We start from the raw sequence: 21,744 nt of genomic DNA, 5'->3' as shown, positions 1-21,744 counted from the left end.
GTCAGAGTAGAGCTGCAACTACATAGGGTTTTTAAGGCTATGCCCTTTGCAAACAGACCAGCAGGCCTGTCTTCCAAGGCACCTGTGGGTGAATTTGAACCACCAACTTTTCAGTAAGTAGTCAAGTGCTTAACCATTGGCACCACCCAGTGAATTTATGGGTACCAGGCTTTTTTTTTTTTTTTAGGCCAGGCTCAAAGTGCAAAGCTTATTTGTTTAAGTTCAAAGATAAGAGCTAGGCCAACTTCAAGACAAGACTCTAAGACCATCTTTAGACATGCAAAGAAACTTCTCACCAGATCACTGATTTGGTTCTGCCTTAAGCCTTTTGGATGTGTTTACCATTCATTTCATCTACACATATTTTAAGATGGAAATTAAAAATTCCTGTTCTCAAAAAGTTTACATGTAGTATCTTCTGCGGGTTTCAACCTCTACTATTATGAATCAATTTTGTGTGACACCATGATCCCTGAAATGTTAATAAGTATTCTTCAAAACAAGTACAGCCAGAATGCACCTTAGAAGCAAGGATGGCAAGACTCCATCTCACGTACTTTGGGCATGTTATCAGGAGAGACCGGTCCCTGGAGAAGGACATCATGCTTGGTAAAGTAGAAGATCAGAGAAAAAGAAGAGGACCTTTCAATGAGGTGGGCTGACAGTGGCTGCAGCTATGTCCTTAAGCATAACTATTGTGAAGATGGCGCAGGACTGGGCAGTGTTTCACTCTGTTGTATATGGGGCTGCTGTGAGTCAGAACCAACTCGATAGTATCTAACAACAACGACCTTCTTTAAGAAAAGGGAAGGAATTTCACTGGTGCTCTATTAAACAGGCTTTTTCAAGACTTCTCATTGGAAACGTTAAAATCTCAAAGAAGGAACTATAGTATGCAGATTTCTTCTCAAAATGATTTGACAGTAAGACGCTGGTTTTAATAAATAGCTATTAACAGTCTATGAAACACACACTTGGAAATTCTGAGCTAAAGAATCCACTCCAAACACAACGCAGTTGGAAAAAAAAAGATGGAGATGATGTTTGGTAGAATGGAAAGTACAGAAGAGTTCAGGTTAGAATGTCTATTCTAATTTCAGTTCTAACTGCTATTTTCTCATCCACAATGTAGGAATGAAAATATCTGCACTTCCAACTTACAGACTGTGGAAGGAGCAAACAAGATTAATACATCAGCAAACGCTTTTTAAACTTTTTTAAACTAAAGCATGCAAATAAATGGATGGAGTTATCATTTAGCATCCCAGTTTGAGCACTTAAAGCTAGCTAGATGGCAAAGACCACATTATACCAGAATGATAAATGCAGATACTGTTTAGGAATGACGGCAATTTTTTCTTTTAGAATCACTTGAAGAATGTTACTTATTCTAACTAAAATAAATTATTATGTGTTTTATAAGAATTATCATGATGTTTAACATATAAATCTTCTGTTTTGGTTACTAGAGTGCTTTCAATTTCTTAAGGTCTCTTAGCTTTTTACAGAGGCCTGAGTTTCCTTATTTCTAAAATGAGGGATAATGCTTCCTATGCCACAGCTTTATTGTGAGGATTAAATTAGGTAATCTAGGTAACAGGTTTAGTAAAATGCCTGGCACATGGCTGATGCTTCGATCAAATCAAATTAATTAATTTTCCACTTACGGTTTTTAATTTTTAAAGTCAGTTTAATAATTCTACGGTTAAAAGCTAGGAATTTAATTCCGCTGCCCTTCCCTACACAATACCTATCAAAAACCAAACCCAGTGCCATCGAGTCGATTCTGACTCATAGCGACCCTATAGGACAGGGTAGAACTGCCCCAGAGAGTTTCCAAGGAGCACCTGGTGGATTCGAACTGCCAACCCTTTGGTTAGCAGCTGTAGCACTTAACCACTATGCTACCTGGGTTTCCCACACAGTACCTAAGGAGCTGGCAAAACTTAAGCCAGTCTAGGTAGAAAAGGAAGGTAAATAAAAGTTCATAGATGTCTACTATTCTTCACTCATGAACACAATTGTATTATAGCATGACGCTCTTTTTGCAAACCATATTGATCCTAATCTTATATGTGGTGACAAGCATTGCTCCAAACTGAGCAGGAAGAGACACACAGCAGTTATTTCAGGGTCTGCCCAGGGCTGACCTCTCTCCAGAGCCAAGCAGCTGTTCCTGTACTGCATCATAATTGGTGATAAAGGCCAAACAACTCTGCTCTTTGTCCAGGAACAAGTCACACATGGACTGAAGGCAATCCCTCACCACAGCTGGATTAAGGCCAGCTCACTCATCCTGTCCCAACCCTTCTCTTCTGAAACCATTCCCATGAGAGAGGTACAGAAGAGAGGACCAAGGTAGAAGGTGCTTTTCTTCATGTTGCCATAGTTTATTCTTTTACTTGCCTCTCAGCTCTTTCATATTAATCTGCAGTACACAACGTAAGATCAGCAATTGTTTACTCATTTGGAGAGGTCTACCTACTTTTTATCGCTACTACTTTAGAAAAGGTCAATGCTACACACACTTAACCACAGCTGTCAAACCATAATGTAATGCCTGAGCCTTTGTTTTTGTCTGCTATTCCTGCCACAAAAGTCTAGAAGTCTTACGAATTCTCATGCAACAGCAGGGCCTTCGCAGAAGTCATATGGGTTCAGGGCACACTGCAGCAGATCTGTCACTTTCCAGTTGTTCCATAAATAGCCAGTGAGAAGACAGGAAAGGCACTTGTACCGAAGTGATAATCCTGCCAAACTCTACACCACTGTACTCAGAGCTGCTTAAAGACAACCTGCCTTGAACCATCCTAAGGAGAACACGTAACTTTTAAAAATATGCAGTTAAAACGTCAGATACAGATGAAAATAAGATAACCAATGGATGAAACGAGATAATTGCTGGATATCGGGAAGGAAGAAAGAGAGGGAAGAAGGTAACATATATGAAAAAAGTAAAAGAGAAAGGAAGGAACAGAGGAGGAAAGAAAGGAAGGGAAAGAAAGAAAGAAAGAAAGGGAGGGAGGAGAAAAGTCATGGGAGATTAATAGGATCTGGACAACTGGCAGTGGACTCTGGGATGAAATATTCCAGGCACAATACATAGCATGAGGGCTTCTAGCACTAAAATATATCAAGTGCATGTGTGGAAAGGAGATTGGGGCCAGGCCACAGAAGACCTTCGATGTCAAGCCAAAAAGTTGTACATTTATCCTTTTCCAGAGGAAAGCCATTGAAGGCTTGCCTAGATCAGAATTATATTTTAGAAGGATTAATCTGCCAGCAAGGAACCCTGGTGGCCAATGTTAAGTGCTTGCCTGGTAACCAGAAGATCAGTGGTTCAAACCCACCAGTCGCTCCGCAGGAGAAAAGATCTGGTGATCTGCTCTCGTAAAGATTACAGCCTAGGAAACGCTATAGGGCAGTTCTACTCTGCCCTATAGGGTTGGTACAAGTCAGAATCAACTCCACGGCATACAACAACAACCTGCCAGGAGAATTAAGAATATATTTAACCTGCTACTAGGTCTTAAAAGGAAGTCAGCTAAACTACTGATGAATGTCACTATCTCTTTGAGAGGCAAGGAGAGCCTGAACGACCTAGTCACAGGAGTAAGATGAAAGATAGTTATGCAATATTGTTGTTGTTGTTAGGTGCCACGGAGTCGGTTCTGAGTCATAGAGACCCTATGCGCAACACCAAAACACTGCCCAGTCCTACCCCATCCTTACAATTGTTGTTATGCTTGAGCTCATTGTTACACCCACGTCTGTCAGTTTGTCGTACTGTGGGGGCTTGCATGTTGCTGTGATGCTGGAAGCTATGCCACTGGTATTCAGATACCAGCAGGGTCACCCATGGAGGACAGGTTTCAGCTGAGCTTCCAGACTAAGACAGACTAGGAAGAAGGACCCGGCAGTCTACTTCTGAAAAGCATTAGCTAGTGAACACCTTATGAATAGCAGTGGAACATTGTCTGATACAGTGCTGGAAGATGAGCCCCCCAGGTTGGAAGGCACTCAAAAGATGACTGGGGAAGAGCTGTCTCCTTAAAGTAGAGTTGACCTTAATGACGTGGATGGAGTAAAGCTTTCGGGACCTTCATTTGCTGATGTGGCATGACTCAAATGAGAAGAAACAGCTGCAAACATCCATTAATAATAGGAACCTGAAATGTACGAAGTATGAATCTAGGAAAATTGGAAACCGTCAAAAATGAAATGGAATGCATAAACATCGATATCCTGGGCATTAGTGAGCTGAAATGGACTGGTATTGGCCATCTTGAACCAGACAATCATACAGTCTACTATGCTGGGAATGACCACGCGAAGAGGAATGGTGGTGGTGTTCAAAAAGAACATTTCAAGATCTATCCTGAAGTACAACGCTCTCAGTGATAGGATAATATCCATACACCCAAGAGGAAGACCAGGTAACATGACTATAATTTAAATTTCCGTACCAGCCACTAAGGCCAAAGATGAAGAAATTGAAGATTTTTATCAGCTGCTGCAGTCTGAAATTGATCGAACATGCAATCAAGATGCATTGATAATTACTGGTGATTGGAATGTGAAAGTCTGAAACAAAAAGAAGGATCGGTAGTTGGAAAACATGGCCTTGGCAATAGAAACAATGCCGGAGATGGAATGATAGAATTTTTCAAGACCAACGACTTCTTCATTACAAATACCTTCTTTCACCAATATAAATGATGACTATATACATGGACCTCACCAGATGGAACACACAGGAATCAAATTGACTACATCTGTGGAAAGAGACGATGGAAAAGCTCAATATCATCAGTCAGAACGAGGCCAGGGGCCGACTGTGGAACAGACCATCAATTGCTCATATGCAAGTTCAAGCTGAAACCGAAAAAAATCAGAGCAGGTCCACGAGAGCCAAAATATGACCTTGAGTATATCCAACCTGAATTTAGAGACCATCTGAAGAACAGATTTGACACACTGAACGCTAGTGACTGAAGACCAGACGAGTTGTGGAATGATATCAAGGACATCATACATGAAAAAAGCAAGAGGTCATGGGAAAAAAAGGAACGAAGGAAAAGACTAAGATGGATGTCAGAGGAGACTCTGAAACTTGCTCTCAAAAGTTGAGCAGCTAAAGCAAAAAGAAGAAATAATGAAGTAAAAGAACTGAACAGATTTCAAAGGGCAGATCGAGAAGACAAAGTAAAGCATAACGACATGTGCCAAGAGCTGGAGATAGAAAACCAAAAGGGAAGAACACGCTTGGCGTTTCTCAAGCTGAAAGAACTGAAGAAAAAATTCAAGCCTCCAGTTGCAATAGTGAAGGAGTCTATGGAGAAAATATCAAACGACACAGGAAGTATCAAAAGATATGCAATAAACATTAACGAATCTTCCCCCATTCACACCCCAGTACCACAAACGACACCCTCTTAAGGCCTCCGCTTTATTGTTCCACCAGCAAAAAATTACATTGCGATTGTTATGTTAGAAGTGCCTTATCTTGTTTAAACTAACTTACAGTGACCAGATTCTCATATATACTAGGTGATGTTCACGCAAAGTTGGAGCCACACTGAAGGGAAGGAGCCCTGGTGGCACAACAGTTAAGTGCTCAGCTGCTAACCAAAAAGTTAGTTGTTTGAACTCACCCAGTGGCTTTTTGAGAGAAAGTCCTGGGGATCTGCTTCTATAAAGACTACAGCCTAGGAAACCCAGTCTGTCAAACAGGGTCACTATGAGTCAGAATCGATTCCATGACACCTCACAATACCACTGAAGGAACAGTCATAGGCAGAGAGGTGGACAGAAAGACATGGGTGCTGCCAGAAGGAAAGTGGACAAAAACAATGTCCGGAAATAAGGAAAATTAACCACAGGATTCAGAGTAAAAAATTTTAGTCATTTTCAGGCTGTGTGGATTCAGACACTATTGAGAAACCAATGAAAACTATGAAGACCATCCTGGGTACAGGTACCCTTAAAACTAAGGTTAAAATATCCATTGTGGGGTATTTTTTTCTTGCAGTTCTGATGAGAATCAGACAGCTTTTCAATTATGATAAAACCAAAACCAAACCCAGTGCTGTCCAGTCGATACATACACTAAATATTTATATTACTCAGAATAAACATGGCTAAAGTATTACTTACATGCTCTGCTGTGAGGGCAGCGCACGGGTGAAAGTGATCAAAACAAACATCGTCGTCTTTCACGGAACATATGTGCTTCTCTAAATCATTGTATCGCTCTCCATAGAGAACTAAAACATGAAACACAAGGTATTTACAAATCAACTGGCATGCAATGGCTAGAATCATTTTTAAGTAAAATATAAAAACGCTTATGGATGTACCAAACATACCAAGTCTAACTTTATACGATTGCTTTATCTGCAAGGAGTCTTTGTGAGAGTTCTTTCTTTTTGAAGCAGTACTTTTTCCAATTACATTGTCCATCTGCTTCCAGTATCTCTTTACTGATTGTAGCCACCTTACCAAAAAAATACATTTCCGTATTATTTAGGCAGAACAGGGAGTTCTTTCACAGGAAATTAAATAATTTAAAAATAAATAAATAAATCTTATGTGCCTTACATTTATACTTAAGAGAATAAGGCTCTGGAGTCAGACCACCCGAGATTGAATCTCAGCTTCCTTATCTATGAGCTGTGGCTCTTTTGGTCGAGTCACTTTACCTCTCTGAGCCTCATTTTCCATTAAGATTGTCAGATACACAAGATAAATTAATACATGCAAAGCACTTAGAATAGTACCTGGTACTGAGAAAGCCTTATTGGTGTCTTTGCTATAATTATTATTATGACTAAAAAAAAATATGACTAGAGGAAAAAAAAAAAATCAAGCTCTGTGACAAAATAATCTGTCACTGTCAACTAATAAGGATTTGCTATTTTTCTATCTTCTACAACTGAGAGTCGTATGAAGAAAACTCAGGGTCCATGGCTGAGGATGTCATTACGCCATTTTATTCTTTATTTCTTGGTGAAGGACAAAGAAAAATATATCATTTCTGATGAACCATTTCTGAATATGAGGGAGTATTTCCTACTCAATTTCAGATCTGGCTGGGGGAGTCCTGGATTTTTCTTTATAGAGGATGACTTTGGTCAGCACCTGCCAGGATACAATAGAGGGGCTCTGTTCTTTGCAGACGAAGAGATAAGAGTTAAAAAATTCACTTAAAAGTTATGAAACTCTTCAGAATCCATATAGAAAACATAAAACTCAAACATTCAAAATAGATAAGCATTCCGTCCCAAGTGGGACCAATACATACTCAGTGAGATGTTCTGGGTTGCTTATTGTAGCTGAAAGAGCCAAAAAGGGACATCGGATCATGACAAGGAGGTGCTCCCAGACTTCTGCTCCAATTTCTCCACCAAGACAATGGACCTATTAAAGAAAAGAAGTTCTCAGTTGAAAAGCTGACTTAAAAATTATAAGTGAAAATAAGACATGGAAACCTGAAATACTCATTCATAGTTCCCCAGTTACCTTTGATTACCCATGCCAAAATTAAATAAATATTGGCAGATTCGGGCAATAAAAAAATTTTGACACCTAAATTTTCTACAATCCCCTTAGCCAATCCATCGCAAATTCCTCTTTTTCTTACTTACAGAATTTTTTTTCACATTTATGTATTCCTCTCCATCTCCATTTCTAATCAAGCCACCATTATGTCTTACCTCTACCACAATATCCTGGCTGCTGTCCTTGCCTCTATTCCTGCCCCCTACATTCTTCAAACACAACCATAATGACAGGTTTAAAAGACAAATATAGATCGGTTCATGGCCCTATTTAAATTTGCTTAGTATCATCCCATTACACATGGAACTAAATACAAACTCTTTACGAAAAAACCAAAGCCTGTTGCCACTGAGTCGATTTCGATTCATAGGGACACTGTAGAACAGAACAGAACTGCCCCATAGGATTTCCAAAGAGCACCTGGTAGATTTGAACTGCTGACCTTTTGGTTAGCAGCCAAACTCTTAATCACTATGCCACCAGGGTTTCCTTACAAATCCCTTAACGGGACATGTAATGCCTGACATAATTTGACCCCTGCTTAACTTTCTAGCTTCATTTCAAGCCACTCTTCACCACATTTAATCTGCTCCAGGCATACTGGCTTTTGCTTTGTTGCTTTTCTACTTGTTTTCACACATATATTGTTTCCTATGCTCAAAATGCTGTTACCCTCCCTCTTACTCAGGCTACTGCCACTTAATCTATTGAGTTCAGCTTAACGTTAACGTCTAGGGAACACTTTTCTGATCACCCAGTCTGGATGTCCTCCCTAGCCCACCCTGCCATTATTGCAGTCATCACAGCCTGCTCTTTCTCTTCACAGTATAGCCCAATGTGGACTAATAAAGTCACGTGTGTGCTTACTAGTTTAATGCCTCCTTCTCAGTTAAACTGTGGCCTTACATGTGGGTACCCCCAGTGCTGACACAGTGCCTGATGCTGAGACGATACCCTATAAATATTTCCTGAATAAAGGAATGAACGCCTTTTGACCGAACAGAGCAAACTGAAGTAGATTCAGGGAAGATTCTCAAATGTGGTGTTTGTTAAAACAGATTAGGACACCTCACAATCAACTGAAAAGGGCTTACTCTCAGAGGAGCCTAATAATACAAAAAATAATAATATTTCCACTACTCATTGGCTTTGTCCTGGCCAGATAATATACCACTTGCTGAATACCAACCTTAGGCTTCGTACTAGGTAGCATGTTTCTCTGACTCTGATGGACCCGATATTAACCTTCGAAACCCATCAGATTTACTCTTATATAAAATTGGGAAAACTGAGAGTATCCAATTTCATATCACTTCAGAGTTTTGACATTAGACTACAATTCAAGGTTCCAGATTGCAAAGACAAAGTTGTTTTTGTTTTGCTTTTTTTTTTTTTTTTTAAGGAATATTCGAGGCCTTCAGGAAACAATTTACACAGATTAACCAAAAATAACTAATACAAGGAGTTATTCGGGATTGAACAAATCAATTCAGAATCAAACAAATCAAAAAGTATTATTTGCTACTATGTGGTAGCTCCAAAGTATAAAACAATAAAAAGGTAAATTAAATAGAGGTTTGTCATCTATTTGCCCTTTAAGCTGAAAAAACCTTGTAGCAAAGGAACAAACATTTTTAATGTGTTGAATCACTTTGAGTAAATATTGTTAGTAATGCTGCTTTATAGCTGTGCTAAGTATCTTCTATTTGTCCCTATAAATTTCCACCTTGCTCTCTCCACCCAGGGAAACTGACCTATAAGGATTACCTGAAAAGTGCTCCCATACTCTCTGTTTCTATTGGATTTGGCCAATGGAGAATGCTGGCAATTGATCAGAGGAAGGGGGTGAATGAAGTTGAGGTCTTTATTCCCTTGGCTCCCTAACTGGAAGATTACCTTGATCTGGTTGTATATATCAACCAAGGTAAGAAGAGTGCCTCATAATACGGTCAATTCAGCAGGAACCCCCTTTTGAATTTCAGTAACTGCTTCCTCACCTCATCCTTTTAGGATTAGGGGTAAGCTACAAGTTCTGAATTACAGAACTACCTCTTATAATTTCCCTCGTACACATACCTTTTAAAAAACACCCTTCTTGAATTCTTGAATTTTGAACTTGCAATTCATTCTCTGTTGGGACCATGACCCATGATATAAATTACATAATTGCCAATATTGTTGGCAATTGTAAACCAATATTCTGTGCCTTAGAGATCAAAGATTGGGTTTTGAAATCCATATCCATGGAAATTTATGACATGGTGGGTGAATTATTGTCCCTTGAAACAGGAATCATCAATGAAAAGTTCCTCTCTCATATGAAGATCTACAGAGTATACTGATTACCCTATGGAGTCACAATAGGAAAATGGAACAAGAAGATTGATTGTAATTTACTGGGGAGATAGTTCCAAAGGAAGTCCCCCTCCAACCTGAACCTTGACCAAGGGGCCTGATATCCTGAAGCACCAAAAATCCTCATTATAGCACACACTCACAATAGAACATCAACACAGAGAAATAAACACCAAACATACCTCATCAAATATAACATATCTGATCTTTTTTACCCATTTTTGGCGATGAGGAGCAATGAGCAGAATTTCAAGGCAGGCAGGCACTGTAATAAGTACCTAAAAGTAATAATATTGTGTGAACTAACATTTGTCAGCACTTACTATAGGCAGACAGTTATATGAATACACATATCTAAAAAAAAAAAAAAAAAAGTTTATGAGTTCCTGATTATACCTACTGAAAAACAAAAACACCAAACCCATTGCCGTTGAGTCAATTCCAATATATTGTGACCCTGCAGGACAGAGAAGACCTGCTAATAGGATATAATACTAAAACCAAACCCACTGCGGTTAAGTCAATTCTGACACATGGTGACCCTAGGAGTTACAGAGTAGAACTGCTCCATACGGTTTTCTTGGGTATAATCTTTAAGGAAGCAGAGAGCAAAGCATTCCTTTCATGGCACTACTGGGTGGGTTTAAACTGCCAGTCTTTTGTTTAGCAATCAACTGAAAACCATTTGCACCACCCACGACCTTAGAATATAATAATGCCTCTGAAAACGAGTTTCATTAAAATTGTGATGTATTAGTTTGAAAAATATGAAATCGCAACTTTCGTAGGTCAAAAACAGTAAAATGCCAGCTCTGAAGTTTAAATTCTTAAATGTATGATTATTCAGAATGTTATGAATAGAAATGGTTAATTGTCTTAAATTTGGTTCTCTAAAACTTGACTCTGAGATGGAATTTGGGATGCAAGACGTTCATTAAGGATCAACAACTATTAAAAGTTGGGGCAGAAGAGAAGTCAAACTGTAAAGCAGGCCTGACAAAGCCTTGGTCACCCCGGCTTAGAGTACTGGAGTATTGCCTGTCAGAGCTGTCCCATACCAAGGCACTATGGCCAGATTTTTATACCCCTGCCTAGCTCAGGACTTCTGAGGCAGACCTGGGAGAGCTGACAGCTAGTATCTGTCCTGACCACACTTCCCATAGCTGGGCAGCAAGTCTTCCTTGAAGGGTGATCTGGACAGCACATCTTTGTGTCTACCACACAATGTACTATAGCCCTTGTTTTGTTGAGTCTTCGTTTTACCTTGGGGTTTACTAAGGAAAATCTGTATTTCTCTATGATTTACCTGACACTAAGTATAATATCAGTAATACAACATTTTTGACTTATCAAGAAGAAGAAATTATGATTGGAAACTGGTGTTTGTTAATTTTCTTATTGCTTATTGGGACTTCCATATAACTTTGAATCCATTTATAAGCCAAGATGCAGTGAGCGTTTACTGAAATCTGAATTCAAAATGTAAGCGTCGTCAGGGAAAGATGAGTTCTATCTCTCATTCTTTGGAATGCAGCGATATTAAATTTTCTCTGAAGCAATTTAGTCGGTCGGAAATGATGTCATACAGCCTTGTGAAGATGTTGAAATCCTAGTGAAAGAGCTATGTAAGTACTGTACCATAATTTGATAATAAAGTCATTAATTAATATACCCTACCTGACAGTTGAGGGCGTCATGACGATAATCCCTTATAAAAACACCACACAGAGCTTCACCACTTGGTAGGTTTTTGGCAAAACGATTCTCAACAGTTGCTGCCACTTGATTAACAAGGGCCTGATGGACAAGGAAAGAGATCTGTTAGTAACATAATAGAATACAGACAGGTGAAAGCTGACCGCCACAGAATCTGCTAAAACTGTTCTTCCACGAACACAGAAAATTAATAATACTCATCTACACTAAAAGTGTTCTTTCAGATACCTGACTAAGAGTATAAACTTCATTGATAAACCTCAATCTAGAGTAAAATGGAAAGAAAAAAAAAAAAAAATAGATGGCTTCATCAAAAAGAAAGAACAGGAAAGGACCCCACACATGAGAAGAGACAGCTGAACGTCTAGATGACTGAGGCATAAAGATGAGCTTGAATCTTCTACAGAAGGTCAAGTGAGGGACAGCAAAGATAGATGTGTGGCTCCTGTGTTTGGGGCTCCTTGACTTCTTCAATTTAAATATCTAAATGAATGACTAGCCCATGCTTTAGGCCAGGCAGGTAGCCTGGTCAGCGTGGGAAAACCTACGAACAGCCCTCCATTTTCCATTTTAGTCCTCCCAAAAATCTATATAGATGAAAATGTACATTTTAATATGTAACCATAAATGTACTATAAAGTGGACATTGTCATATATTCTCATTTGAGCACACACACAGAAACCCTAAGTGGGGATATTAATATCTGACTATTATTATAATTGTAGTGACCTTAAATACAGTGAAAAGATAAAAGGATACATGTTAAAAATATTTGCTATATCTATGCCAGAGAAAGGGTGAATGTGTTTATTATACAAAGTTCTGATAAATCAACAGAAAAACAACCCTTCCCCAACAAAAAGAAAAATGGGCAAATGCATTAATAAGTAGCTCACAAAGAAATCCTAATGTTCAAAAACCATACATAAAGATGCCCGTATCACTGTAATCACAGAAATGTGAATTTAAATATGAATAACAGTTTTCAGTGTATGAGTATGGCAAAAACTTATTTTAAATGGTAATAAGGGATGTTGGATAAGGTAAGAGAATAGACACCACCATATACTTCCAGTGGGAATAAAAATGGATTCAAACTTTCAGGAAAGTAATTTAGCAATATGTATTGCATTTGACTTAGTAATTCCACTTATATAATCTTAATTTTTTTCTTGATATATCTTAATAATTTCCTGCAAAGAGTGCTTATTGCTCTAATAATCATGAAAATCAAAACAAAAAAACTATAATCAAAGCTACAATACTAATTTCAACTAATCATATGGCTCAATTTGGTTGGGAGTAATCACAAGTCATTCAACACCGCACATTTTTCTATAGACTAAAATGGAAAGAATTAGTCATCCCAACTAAATCTGCCATCGAATGGATTCCAACTCATAGCAACCTCATAGGGTTCCCAAGGCTATAAATCTCTACTGAAGCAGACTGTCACATCTTTCTCCCGCAGAGCTGCTGGTGGTTTTGAACCACCAACCTTTCGGTTAGCAGTCAATCATTTTAACTACTGCTCTACCAGGACTCCTTAACCTCATTAAATGCAAGAGGTTGATAATGAGAATATATAAATTGATACTTCCTGTAAATCAGACTTTCTCCTGAATGACAAAGATCATGCTTTCTGTTTTCAAGTTCAAAATCAAGCCCTGTTAGACATGAAATAAATAGCACAAAATAACGCAGCTTGAGAGACAAGCCAGGACCAGTTGCTAACGCCCAACAACCTGTCAGATATATCCCATAAAGCCCGCAGAGTCAATGTTAGGGACTTAGGTGACTCTCAGCGTTGCCCAACGAAGTACCGAGACTTCTCTCAATTCAAGCGTAATACCTAAAGATAGGACCACGGCTCTAAGCAAAGTGTTAATATGCCCCCTTAAACTGTAAGGAGAGAATGCAGGTTACAAAATGAAATGGATCCACTACATTACTCTATGCATTATTTTAAAAGGAATGAGAGGGGAAAACCATAATCGCTTGAGCTCTACCTTTGTAGGTGCAACATAAACAACCACCCCTTCGTTGCTCTCCTTCAGCACTTTCTCCATGCAGTAGTAAGAGGCATAGGTTTTGCCTGAGGACGTTGGGGCAACAATCACTGCTGACTCGTTATTATCTACAACATCCAGGAGCTCTCGCTGCAGGTTGAAGAACACCAGTTATGTCAAGAAAGTGAACAGCGTGTTAACAAAACAAATTACTAATTAATACTTTTCAACATAATTCTCCAAACTGCACACAGAATGGATGCTGCAAACACACAGAGATTTCTACAAAAATCTGAAGAGCTCACATCATTCTCTCAGAAGACAGCTTTTTTAAAATTTATTTTTATTTTTTGAGTAAGTGGAAGTTGAGTTTTGTATCTGAAAAATGGCGAGTGCGACTGAATATCATTTTTTATTGGAAGGATTTTTTTTTTGTAATTACTTGTCATATAGCAAGTGTAGATTGGCTGTGAGACATTATATTCTAACGAGTACCCAATATGTATTTTTTTGATGGTGAAAAATGGCTGAGGTTAAAAAAAAAAATCAAAGATTAGTAATTTTATTACTCTCTCCTATCTTCTATAAGGAAGAATACCAGGTTCCTACCCTGGAGGGCAAGTGAGTGCTTCACAAGTTCTTATCCCTTCAGCCTATGCTTTTATCATTCAAAATGACGACTAGTCAAAGAATTATAATCCTGTAGAGAACATGGGAAAATACCCCAGCTCCCCACACTACACGCCCTCTTCAATCTAGTTCACTCCCGGCCACATCTCATAGTGAAGTGAGCACTGAAAGAATTACAATGTGACTGGAAGTAACGGTGACCGCTCGGCTGCCCTGTGTCCTACGGCTGAAGTGAGGAATTTGGTCCTCAGGCTCAAGGAAAAAACAAACCCACTGCCATCGAGTCGACTGCAACTCATAGCGACCCTATAGGACAGAGCAGAACTGCCCCATAGGGTTTTCAAGAAGGGTCTGGTGGATTCAAATTGCTGGCATTTTGGTTGGCAGCAGTAGCTCTTCATCACTGCGCCACCAGGGCTCCACTCAAGAAAAGGAAGCATGAATTTTTTAAGGTTTTCCACCGTCATCACCGGAAGAAAGGTCAAGTCAGATTCTGAATGTGAAAGTCTATTAGATTAAACCCATGAAACTATGTATTATCAGTAAAAATCTTCAATTTGTCAGCACTTTTACATTGCTCGATTGATACAGAAACACGCCATTTTATTCCAAACTTTATATGTCAATATTAATTTCACATACACTTGTAGAAGAATAGCTACAATGGTGACAGGTGCAGTGTGCAAATAGCTAAACTGTCTATACTGTTTAAACTACTCAAATTTCTCTATACTTGTTTATATATTTAAATATAAACTCCTATTGACACAGGTGAAATTTGGAGGCTGCTCCATAATGATAAGGTTGAATGACACAGACAGAACTTCATAAATATATGAGTCCACCAAAGTGCCTCCAAGGAATTGCTCTATGTGTTAAATAAAAGTTTCACTTTCTTTAAATAGTGGGGAGGAAGGGTCTACATTTTACATTTTCCATGATAATTATTTCCAATGGCATGAAACAATATTAAGAAGTTCCTGCCAAACACAATGTGTAGGGACACCAGAGTGAGAAACGATTGAGTTTACACTTAATCGGAAAATGACAGAATGTTTCATTCCACATGGTTACCTGCCATGTGTCAGGAATAAAATCCAGGATTCTGGGATCTGGATCTTTTCTCTCATCTCGTATCAAATAATGGCCCATGAATTGTAGCTGAAACTGAACAGGTCCAATGTCGACTGAATATTTATTCTTTTTCTTCTCCTTTATCTCGTCTCCTGAAATCTGAATTATTTTTTAAAGTGAGTTTAAATTATGCCGCCATTTAAGTAATTAAAATATTTTTACTGTGTATCTTCTGTGTCAAAAGCAGTTTTCCACCTTTCAAAATGTTTAACATTGATTGAAGAAATCCTTTACCACCTAAATCATCATCTTAACTAAGAATAAATTAGCAGGCATTAAGACTTTCATCATTTACATCCCAGTACTGGCAGCTACCACCTGATACGTTTAGGTTATTGAAGAATAACATTAGTTTTGAGATATCTTATCAGAATTAAGTACAGGACTGGTTTTAAGAGTTCAGAGCTTGTCTGGCATTTAATGTTTTTCCAGGCAAACATTTATTCAGATTTTTCTAGTTCTATATTACTTCATATTTGGGCAACTAGGTTACTACTAATGATTATAAACTCAGAGTAAACACTCTCTGTAAAAAAAAAAAAAACTACAACGAACAACTATCAGATACTTTATATATGCCTAATAATTACTCTAGAGCCCTGGTGGCACAACAGTTTGCTAACCAAAAGGTCGGCAGGTCGAATCCACCAGCCGCTCCTTGGAAACCCTATGGGACAGTTCTACTCTGTCCTACAGGGTCACTATGAGTTGGAATCGACTCAACAGCAACAGGTTTTAATAATTACTCTAGGGTATTAGAAATGGAGGTATTCTAAAAATATTACCTGGGTTGGATGTAAAGAACTTGCCAACTCATCGAATCCTAGATACTTAAGGCATTTGGCTATGAATTGATGATCTGCCTCTTGCAAAAGTTCTGGGTATTTATCCATCAAGGAGTGGATCCTTTTCATCACTTCAACAGCGATACTTAAATCTTTTGAGATTTTACCTTGGTAAGGAGTAAACAATAAAACAGTCACGGAGACCATCAAAAATAATAAATGTTCAATTATCCATGATTCATCATTCCATCTACCAATTAATCTGACCTCACTAAACTTACTGTTTAACTGATATTAATGGAGGCTTTAGAATACAGAGGATTGAACTTAAGGACTAAAATAAAATTAAAGCGCAAACTATCCACGTTTCATCATCTCCACAGATAACTGAGAAATAGCTGTGTAAGTATTTAGAAAAAAGAAATCCTTCACCGTTCATAATAGAAATCCCACAACTCGTTGCTATTTAGTCAATTACGACTCATAGCGACCCTACAGGACAGAGTAGAACCGCTCATAGGGTTTCCAAGGCTCTAATCTTTGTGGAAGCAGACTACCACATCCTTCTCCCACAGAGTGGCTGGTGGGTTTGATACTGCCCCGACCTTTCGGTTAGCAGCCACTTAATCACTGCGCTACCAGGGTTCCGTGCGATTGAAATAAGATTGTTAAACTTCAGGTTTGTGTAACTTTCTGGAGACCCAATCTTTTCTCCATTACCCTCAGATGTCTTCTCTACTATGTTCAAAGATAAAGAAAATATCCAAATGACTTTAAATATCTGGTCAAAAACTTAGCAACATATATTTATGACCATAGATAAGTATTTGGAAAAATCACTGGAGTCCTTCAATTCAACCAGTCTATTTGAAGTCTCAGATTCAGGAGATTCATATTTTGCTGACCCTAGCTAATAAAACATTCTGGATGGGGAAAAACTGAGAAGCTCAAGCTTACGCCTCTCACTGTCATGCTCTATACAGCAAGAGGCTGGCTTTGCCAAAGCAGACTGCAGATAGCAGAATGAGGATGTGGAATTAAAAAACAATCTGGTGACCAGGTATTAAACAGATTTGGGTATGAACGTGCTCAAGACTGAGAGGTCAACTAAATTTCTTAGAATTGCCAGTTTGGGAGCATTATAATACATGATCATTTCACCTGTTATCAATTTATACTTCTCTACCCAGCCCCATTTCTCTTTATCTTCCTCTTTTTTTCTTTTCTACAACCTGCTGTAGAAACTGACAAAGCAGAGTACGTGATAAACCACAGGAACCTTCAGAAGAACTAAGTGTGACAGGAAGGCATGATACTAGTTCTACTCAGAAAGTAAAAATTTACTCTTTGGGGATGAAGGAGAAGTGACAGATTCTCCCTGGGTACCTCACCGTCTACGTTGGTTCCCTTTTGTGAATAGCTCTTTTTTTCAGTTATCTTTGATTGCACTTTTGAATACGCTGCATATTTGATGCTGAGACCCTCTCCAAGATTTCATTTCTCATTGGAAAAATAAACATATTAATACTTATCTTGGAGAATAAAATAATGTAGGTAAGGCTTCTAGTACAAATTTCTAGTTAACAAATGGAAGCTATAATCATGTTTTTATTGATTCTTCAATTCGCAAATCAAGAAAACAAAGAGCCTCATACCTTCACCTCGGCAATGTTCTTTCCATGCTTTCAAGCAGGCATTCAGCCCTACCATTTCAACTTTAAACTTCACTGAATTACTTTTACATGACTTCAAAAAATCTTCCAGGTTCTTTATTCCAGAAGTTAAATTCTCTTGCATTTCCTGTTCAATTGAAGATGACAGAGAATTCCATTTTTGTTCTTCTTTCTGTTCTTCCTTGGCAAATAACCTCTTCTTATTTTCTCTAGTGATTATTTCAGCTTTGGTCTCCTGCCCAAAAAGGAAAGAAATACATCATGAAACAAGCTGGAGGTATTCCAAGATGACAACCCACTAGTGAAACAGTATGTTTAAGTTGTATTGATAACTTTGACCATCATCCCATTATTGAATAAGTTCAATTTCTCTTTCGGTGTCCGTGTCTTAAAATTAAAGCCTCTGCTCATTGAAAACTCAGGAGAATTCAATTTAATGAGTATAAAGTCTCTCTGAAGATAACTTTCTAGATTTCTGAGCAGTGTAGATTATGAATAAAGGAGTAAATATAATAAAACCAAAGAGACACCAGGCCACTGTTCTTTCATGTCTGCTGCCCTCTCTGGAACTGTCTTTCCTCTTCCATTCCTTCCTAATCGCCTTCCAAGCCCTTTTTTATCTTTCAAGACACTTCCTCCAGGAAGCCGTCTCTGATTCTCCCAAGCCTGAGTTAAGTATCCTTCCTCTTTCCTTCTGCTATACTTGCTCTATGAAAGCACTCATCAGCGTATCCTGCAGCCATGATTTTACTATCATTCTTCTCCAGACTGACATTCTTGAGACAAGAAAGTGCCATGTTCATCGAGCACAAAGCAGCTGGTCATAATGCTTGATGAGTGAATAAGAGAAAAGGCATGAAAGGAAGAAGGAACACACAGAAGAATAATATGAATTGAACAGGTTTGCTCTGGCTATCTAACTGATTTGCTCTGGCTTTCAGATTGACTTAAAACGCACTATGGACCCATTTTTACTATGCTTTTACAAACCTGACATTATTCTACCAAGAGAAAACAAATAGAGAACTACTGAAATAGCATGAGAATTCCAACATACCACGCACTATTCTGAGGAGTTATAAAATTAATACGTAAATGTTTGCTTTTAATTAAGTCAATTAACAGCTATGGTCACTCTAAATATTTTATGCCAATACGTAATATTTTAGTGTTCCCACTGTTTTAACCCACTGTGTTGGGTTAACCTAGCATGCTTCTGCCTCAGTAGGACATGTTATTTGCCACTCACAACGTCTGTCTCGTCTTGACTTGCAGACTCATTGAATTCTTGCTAGAAGAGCACATTTACACAGCACTAAACAGTACAACTGCCAGTGAGTCGATTCTGACTCTTGGCGACCCCGTGTGTGTCAGAGTAGAACTGTGCTCCATAGGGTTTTCAGCAGCTGATGTTTCAGAATTAGATTGCCAAGTCTTTCTTTCGAGGTGTCTCTGGGTAGACTTGAATTTCCAACTTTTCAGTTAGCAGCTGAGCACGCTAACTATTTAGACCACCCAGGGACTTGTATACAGCGCTAAGAATGTTTAAATCTTTCAAGATAATTTATTTAGAATTTAACAATGAAAAAAAAAAGTGAGATTTTGTTTTCCATCTTAATATCTTGAACTGTGTAATAAAAACATCTGCAAACTTGCTATTTTATAACATCCCCCCCAAAACAGAAGAAGCCTCTCTGTACCCCTACATAAAAAAGGAAAAGAGGTAATCGGGTGGTCTCACTAACACTTAAATTGGCTTCGAACATAAAAAGAGGTAGTCGCCATTAGGTGGAGAGTAAATGGGAGTATGTAGTAAGGTGTATATAAGTTTATACGTGAGAGACTGACTTGATTTGTAAACTTTCACTTAAAGCACAATTATTTAAAAAAAAAAAAAAAGAGGTAGTCACCTCAAGGAGAGAAACAGCGAACACCTAGCTGGACATTAGGGAAGCCTCTTTTGACACACAGAGCTAAAAGAGAGAAGGAGGCGGAGCAGCTTCCATTTCTGCTGGACCTTTCTATGCAGTGCAATGACAGAGGCTTCCCAAAGGACTGAGAACCTTGGAAACTAATTAGTGATCATTACTTAACAACACCGTCAGCAGAAAATAAAGGAGCTTTGTTTAAAAACAATCCCAGGAGAAAGGTCTGTCTGCTGGAGTTCTGATGCATCCACTCCCCATTTGTTAACGAGCTGGTGGCCTGACCAAGAGATGGTGCACTTTACTGATGGCTGAAAAAGCTTCCATGAAATCAGTATTCCAAAGTGGGAATGGGGATGTTTTCTCTTCTCAGGCCTTTATGCGCTTCATTTCTCGTATCTTTAGGGCGGTTCCTTCAATTTGGTAAGGCAGATCACTCTAACCAACGCCTTTGTTCATAACCCTTGTTAAGCTGATGCTCCCTCTAATATTTAAAACCTTTGACTTCAGGAGGGTCTTTCAGTGAAATTAAGTCTCTTTCCCTAACTCCCAAATTTGAGGCCAGCAAAAATGGACTAAAGCCTAATGAGGTGTCCATTTTTACAAAAAAAAAAAAAAGACAACAAAGTCATTCCTTTAAAACCTGTTGCCATGAAGCCAATTCTGACTCATAGTGATCCTACAGGACAGAGCAGAAGTATCCTATACGGTTTCCAAGACTCTAATCTTTAGGAAATCAGACTTCCACATCTTTCATGGAGCAGCTGGTGGATTCGAACCACAACCTTTCGGTTAGCAGCCAAGTGCTTAATCACTGCACCACCAGGTCTCCTCTTCAGTAAATACAGTTTCAACATAAACTGTATTTACTTAGATATTGATATCATCGGGCACATTAACTGATCATTTTCCATGTCATAAGTTATTAATATTAGTACTCCAGGAATAGGTTTAAACTTTCCTTATTTACTCCCTTTACTTCATCCAGCTCTGGCCCTTGGGAAAGAGGTAGGACAATGGCAACCCAAGAGGGAAGAAAGCTGTAGGAATCAAATCTACACAGAAAGTATAGAGTTCTCACCTTCCACCCAAACAAAGGTGATAGATTCATTAATTACTTAAATACCTGGGGAAAGCCGAGACAAAATCTTTACAAATCTGGCCAAAAAAAAAAAAAAACCCAGCTAAGTATTTCATACTTTTACCACCTATATGTAAAAAATACTTTCATTGGCACTATCTAGTAAACAACTATTTTTCAATCTTAATGCAAATTTTCTAAATTCAAGCTTTTAATAATATGATACTTTTTATTCTTTACCAATTAAATATTTTATTATGTATGTTGTTGTTGTTAGGTGCTGTCGAGTCATTTTCAACTCACAGTGACCCCCCCTGTGAGGGCCGTCTGTAACATTTTATGTGCAAGTTGGATTTTCTTAGACAGTATGCAATCACATATAAAAACAAAAAGCAGAGCATGGAAAGAAACCACCCAAGAGGTGAGCAAATATAAACATCACTTCAAGAAAAGGAAAAGCAAAGTAAAAACATTTGATAGAATTTGTGGAACCTACATGTGTCTTTTTGCTCTTGGGTCCACTGAGAGTCTTCTTTGGCTTAATGGTTTGAGTTACAATGACTTTTGAAGAGACTGATTCTAATGAATTCCCATAAAATCGTTGAAAAACATGAAACTTTTGTATGGATCTAAGAGCACGAGGATCTCTAGATTGTTCTGAAAAAGGAAAGACAATATAACATTACTACTTTTTTTTCAAAAATGTTGTAACTACTTCACATCATCCCACCCAGACATGCACTTTTCTTTAGTTTTAAAGAATCGTTCAGTCTAACCATCTTCGCTAAAGAGGGGATATTAACTCAGGCTACCTCTTATCTGTAAAATGATTCCTTATCTTATTTAAAAGACGGAGGTGACAAAACACTCTTTCA

At 38.3% G+C, this 21,744-nt stretch overlaps 1 protein-coding gene across 5 annotated transcripts in view; it reads right to left on the bottom strand.

The window, feature by feature from the left end:
* Positions 1-21,744, bottom strand: part of LOC100664849 (probable ATP-dependent RNA helicase DDX60) — a 103,731-nt gene that overhangs the window by 54,669 nt on the left and 27,318 nt on the right. For all 5 annotated transcript variants that reach the window (XM_064273583.1, XM_064273584.1, XM_064273585.1 and 2 more), the window contains 10 exons: positions 21,366-21,526; positions 17,846-18,098; positions 16,191-16,357; positions 15,346-15,504; positions 13,642-13,791; positions 11,593-11,712; positions 10,098-10,193; positions 7,304-7,419; positions 6,369-6,496; positions 6,157-6,266 (listed from right to left, as the gene is read on the bottom strand). In XM_064273583.1, coding sequence (XP_064129653.1) covers positions 6,157-6,266; positions 6,369-6,496; positions 7,304-7,419; positions 10,098-10,193; positions 11,593-11,712; positions 13,642-13,791; positions 15,346-15,504; positions 16,191-16,357; positions 17,846-18,098; positions 21,366-21,526 — 1,460 coding nt within the window. The remainder of the gene's footprint in view (positions 1-6,156; positions 6,267-6,368; positions 6,497-7,303; positions 7,420-10,097; positions 10,194-11,592; positions 11,713-13,641; positions 13,792-15,345; positions 15,505-16,190; positions 16,358-17,845; positions 18,099-21,365; positions 21,527-21,744) is intronic.

This window comes from Loxodonta africana, chromosome 21 (assembly GCF_030014295.1).
Source record: "Loxodonta africana isolate mLoxAfr1 chromosome 21, mLoxAfr1.hap2, whole genome shotgun sequence".
Taxonomy (NCBI): Eukaryota; Metazoa; Chordata; class Mammalia; order Proboscidea; family Elephantidae; genus Loxodonta; species Loxodonta africana.
The sequence above is the reverse complement of the archived record's forward strand: the minus strand, read 5'-3'. Positions and strand labels throughout refer to the sequence as shown.